Below are 4,488 nucleotides of genomic sequence, written 5' to 3' on the forward strand. Positions count from 1 at the left end.
GATGTTGTAAATTTTATGTTATTGGAATTGAATTTGAAATAATTAAAAAATATTTTTGACAATGAATTACAAATATTGTAGACAAATTTACTTATATACATGACATAAATATTCAAATTTATGAATAAGAATATCAATTATCGTATTTTAATAGTCTATCAATCTATCCAAATGTAAATGATGCATATTTAGAAATTGAAAACTTTAAAAAATTTGACGTGCTTTATGGAATGTTATAAAATATTTTATATCATTATATTTTAAAGATACAATATAACAATTGTTTTATGGATATGAGGTTTAAGAGAAACATATTTTACTATATCAGCATATATATATATATGTAATTTTACATGATTATTATTTATGATATTATTGGGACCATATTTTACATAGGGATTTCAAAAAATTTATTATCTTATTATCTTATCGAATTTTATTATTTTTTACACTGTCCCGACTTGGGACTAGCAAAATTTATTAATTTATAGTGTTTATTAATTTATAGAGTATTAATTTATAGAGGTTTTACTGTATAAGATTTGTGAAAAAATGGTTCTAATCAAAGAAAAGAAAGAAAGAAAAGAGGAGTATAGTAAAATGCTTTTATGTCTTAAGAAATAAGAAGAAAAGGGAACCATAGCAATAAGAAAGAAAGCCTCATTCCAATAGTTGATTTAAATAAGAAACCACTCCTAAGGCTTGAAAACAAAAGAGAAAAGGGTATTTGAGAAGAGAATAAGATAAAGGGTAGAACTAGGATCATTTAGGTTTAGAATGATAGGATCAAACACTTGGGTTACTTTTGGGTAGACAAGGTTTTGTTCTTGTATGTGTCTAAGTGTTCTTATGAGAGAACCTTGATATTGATAAGCCCCACTCTAAACAGAGACCATCATTGTCTCTAAACCTTTATTTCCAAGCCAAATGAGTTTAAAACAATGCATAAGATTGATCCATGTTCTTGATTAAATTAATGTTAAAGGAAATGGTTGATTTGAATGCATGTGGACATCTAAGGCTCAAATCAGTAAAGCTTGTGATAGGTTTGTCTAAAATCTTGAAGTACAACTCATTCAACTTGCATCATAGTACTAGTAACTTAGACATTGATTCTAGCTGGTTTATTTGTAAGCTTTAGGAGCTGAGATCCCACTTTCAACTCTCACCTACCTTCTTATGTCTTGTTTATTTGCTTGAGGGCAAACAAAGACTAAGTTTGGGGGTGTTGATGTTCATATATTTTACCCTGTTTTCCCTTAATATATTCACATCTTTTGCATCCTTTGCTATCCTTTTTGACCATTATTGCATAGTTTTAGGATTTTTCTTGCATTAGAGTGTAGTTGCATTGCATTTGCATCTTTTCTTGCATAAACAGGTGATTTTGGAGCCTAAGGAGCATGGAAGCAATGCTGAGGAGAAGTGAAGCAATCATGAGGAGAAAGCAAATGAGTTAAGGCTGGAGAACCAAGGTCCGGAGTCCCATTCGACTGCCCACTCGACCAGACACTCGACCATGTGCTGAGAGAGACTCGACCGAGTGGAAGGAGCACAAGAAAACCCAACTCGACCGGTCACTCGACCGAGCACCGGGTCGAGTTGGCCGAGCCGCCTGGCTATTTTGTCTTTTAGCATTTTTAGGGCTTCCCCTCCTTTTTCCTATTTAAGGACCTTGTACGCTGCAGCCACCAGGGGGCAGCTTTTTAGATATTCTCAAACTTAGTATTTTACCCTTTTTGGGAATTTATGCTTTTTGCACTTTTATTTTCTTAGATCTTGTACCTCTTTTGAAGGAGAAAACACAAGATTCTTCATACTTGTTTGTTTCATAACTTTCAAAGTATCAAGAATTCGAGTTTGATTCCTTCTCCAATATTGTAGATCTCTGTTTTATCTTTCTAATCATGCAAGTTTCGTGTTTTTCTGGGTTTATGACTTTGCTGTTCATCATGTGTGATTGTGAGTAGTTTCCTTAGCTCTTAGGGATGGTTTAGGCTGGATGGATGTTGTGGTTATTTGATTTGGTCAAGCTTGATTGTTGTAGATCTCTTCTAGGCTAGATGTTCTTAATGCTGATCCTATAACTGAGAGGGTAGGGTTTGATCTCAAGCTTCTTAGCATCACACCAATGTCTAAGGTGCATAGATAAGGCTAGATCTAGAGATTATCATTAGGCTTGCTAAGAGATTAGAAGTCTTGTTTGATTCTTGACATATTGCTTAATGCTTGCTTGTATAGATTCTTTACTTTGTGAGAACAAGTCTAGAAATATATGAGCTTGATTGTTTTTGCCATGAGAGTGGATTAACATGTTCTTAGAGATTAATGTCTAGAGATTAGCTCATGTTGATTGAGGTTTGTTGATCAAGTTAGATAAATACAATCTAAGTTCAGCCCATGAATCCATCCCTAAGACCTTCCTTTTCTATTGATTTCTTAGTCTAAATCTTGTTGTTTGATCATTGTTTGATTTACTTTTGTCTTGCTCTGTTTTGTATGCATTGCTCTGTTTTACGTTTTTGTCCAGCTCGACCCTGCACTCGATCTACACTCGATCGAGTGCTTGCTCGAGTTCATTCCCAGAACTCTTGTTTATGATTTGTGTCTGTTCTGTCTTGTTTCTTATTTCATTCTAGTTGCATTTCTGTTGCATTCATTTAAGTTTCCTGTTCATTACTTTCCATGCATTAGTTCATTACCTGCATTACTATAGTTTGATCTCTGTTCTAGTTTCATTATTGCCATAATCATTCTGTTCCATTACATTTAGTATCTTGTCCATTCAGCTTTTACATTCTGCATTTTACATTCTGCATTTTACATTCTGCAATAGGTTGTTTGTGACAAACACCCTCTATAATTGGCTTAACTTAGACAAGTATTGCACACCTTGATTGCTTGCATTCACTCATTTAGGATTGATACCTCTTATACTACAATTGCATAAGGGGAATTGAAACACCCTGCTTTCACCATTGTTCATCATCATCATCACATCATTCATTCACATTCCATTTCACACACACACAAGAAAGGAACTCGTTTCAGCAAACTACATGAACACTCTGTTTTTTTTTTCAAGGATTTTTGTGAAAAAATTTCAAATTTTTTTGGTCTTTTCTATGCCTTAGATGAAATGCAATACTAACATGATTGTGCTAAAAATTTGAAATAAGAAAATACAAAACAATGTCAAATGCTATCTCAAACCCTCCCCCAAACTTAAATTACACAGTCCCTTGTGTAAGAAACATTTGTATGAGGATTCAAGATTGAAAAGAAAACTAAACATGATATTAAATGGTATTTACAATGAAGTGGTGATGTTGGTACCTTATTGGTTGTGGAAGAAAGTGTCTAAATCCTCATTCATGCTGTCAAAGGTGTAGCTGGAGCTTGGATTTGGATTTGGAGGTGGAGAAGGAGGCAACTCGACTATAGCCATCGACTGGTACTCGATCGAGTGCTCAGTCGAGTGGGGTGGTCGAGGTTGCATGCGAGCCTTCTTTTCCTCTTCTAATCTGACTCCCTTGCCTTGTTAACTATGAGTACACCAAAACAATAGATTAAAAATACCCAAAGCCTTAAACTATATAAACAGAGATACCTTAGGGATTTCCTTTCTAGTGATCTTGTTTAAAGTCACTAAGCTTGACTTTTTTTTTTTAGGTTCTCAAGCTGTAGGAGCATCCTTGAGAAACATTGTGCATTTCCCATGTTTTTCCTTTTCTCCCCAATATTTCTTAATTCTCTGACCATTAACTGTAAACTCACTACCATCCTTATTGAGAAGTGTTACAGCTCCAAATGGTAGCACCTCTTTTATTTCAAAAGGACCTCCCCACCTACTGTTCAATTTTACAGGAAACAGTTTCAGCCTTGAGTTGAAAAGAAAAGCTTGGTCTCCAGCCTTTAGGTATTTAACGACAATCTTCTTGTCATGGAAAGCTTTTGTCCTTTCCTTGTAGATTTTGGAGCTCTCATAAGCTTCCAACCTGATCTCCTCTAGCTCATGCAAATCAAGGCTTCTCTTAGCTTGTGCTGTCTCTAGATCTAGGTTCAAAAGTTTGATTGCCCATAAAGCCTTGTACTCAACCTCAACTGGAAGATGGCAAGACTTTCCATAGACAAGTTGGAATGGGGTCCTTCCTTTTGGTGTTTTGAAAGCTGTTCTATAAGCCCAAAGTGTTTCATCAAGTTTGTTAGACCAGTCTTTTCTTGTTGGTCCCACTATTCTTGATAAAATGGCCTTGATTTGCTTGTTTGAGACTTCAACTTGCCCACTTGTTTGAGGGTGATAAGCTGTTGACACCTTGTGTTTAACTCCATATTTCCTAAGCATTCCTTCAAAGATTTTGTTGATGAAGTGTGTCCCTCCATCACTGATCACAACTCTTGGAATTCCATATCTTGGGAAGATTATGGTTTTGAAGAGTTTGAGAACCACCTTATGATCATTAGTAGGGCTTGCTATAGCTTCTACCC

The 4,488-nt window shown here is 35.2% G+C and overlaps 1 protein-coding gene across 1 annotated transcript; it reads right to left on the reverse strand.

The window, feature by feature from the left end:
* LOC104779159 lies at nt 3,677–4,345 on the reverse strand. Its single transcript, XM_010503544.1, has one exon. It carries the CDS (start codon nt 4,343–4,345, stop codon nt 3,677–3,679), a length of 669 nt encoding a protein of 222 aa, XP_010501846.1.

Source organism: Camelina sativa, chromosome 3 (genome assembly GCF_000633955.1).
Source record: "Camelina sativa cultivar DH55 chromosome 3, Cs, whole genome shotgun sequence".
NCBI lineage: Eukaryota > Viridiplantae > Streptophyta > Magnoliopsida > Brassicales > Brassicaceae > Camelina > Camelina sativa.

What these genes read in the sequence shown, in the direction of transcription:
- LOC104779159 (XM_010503544.1), bottom strand. Translation starts at nt 4,345, where the DNA reads ATGCTTAGGAAATATGGAGTTAAACACAAGGTGTCAACAGCTTATCAC.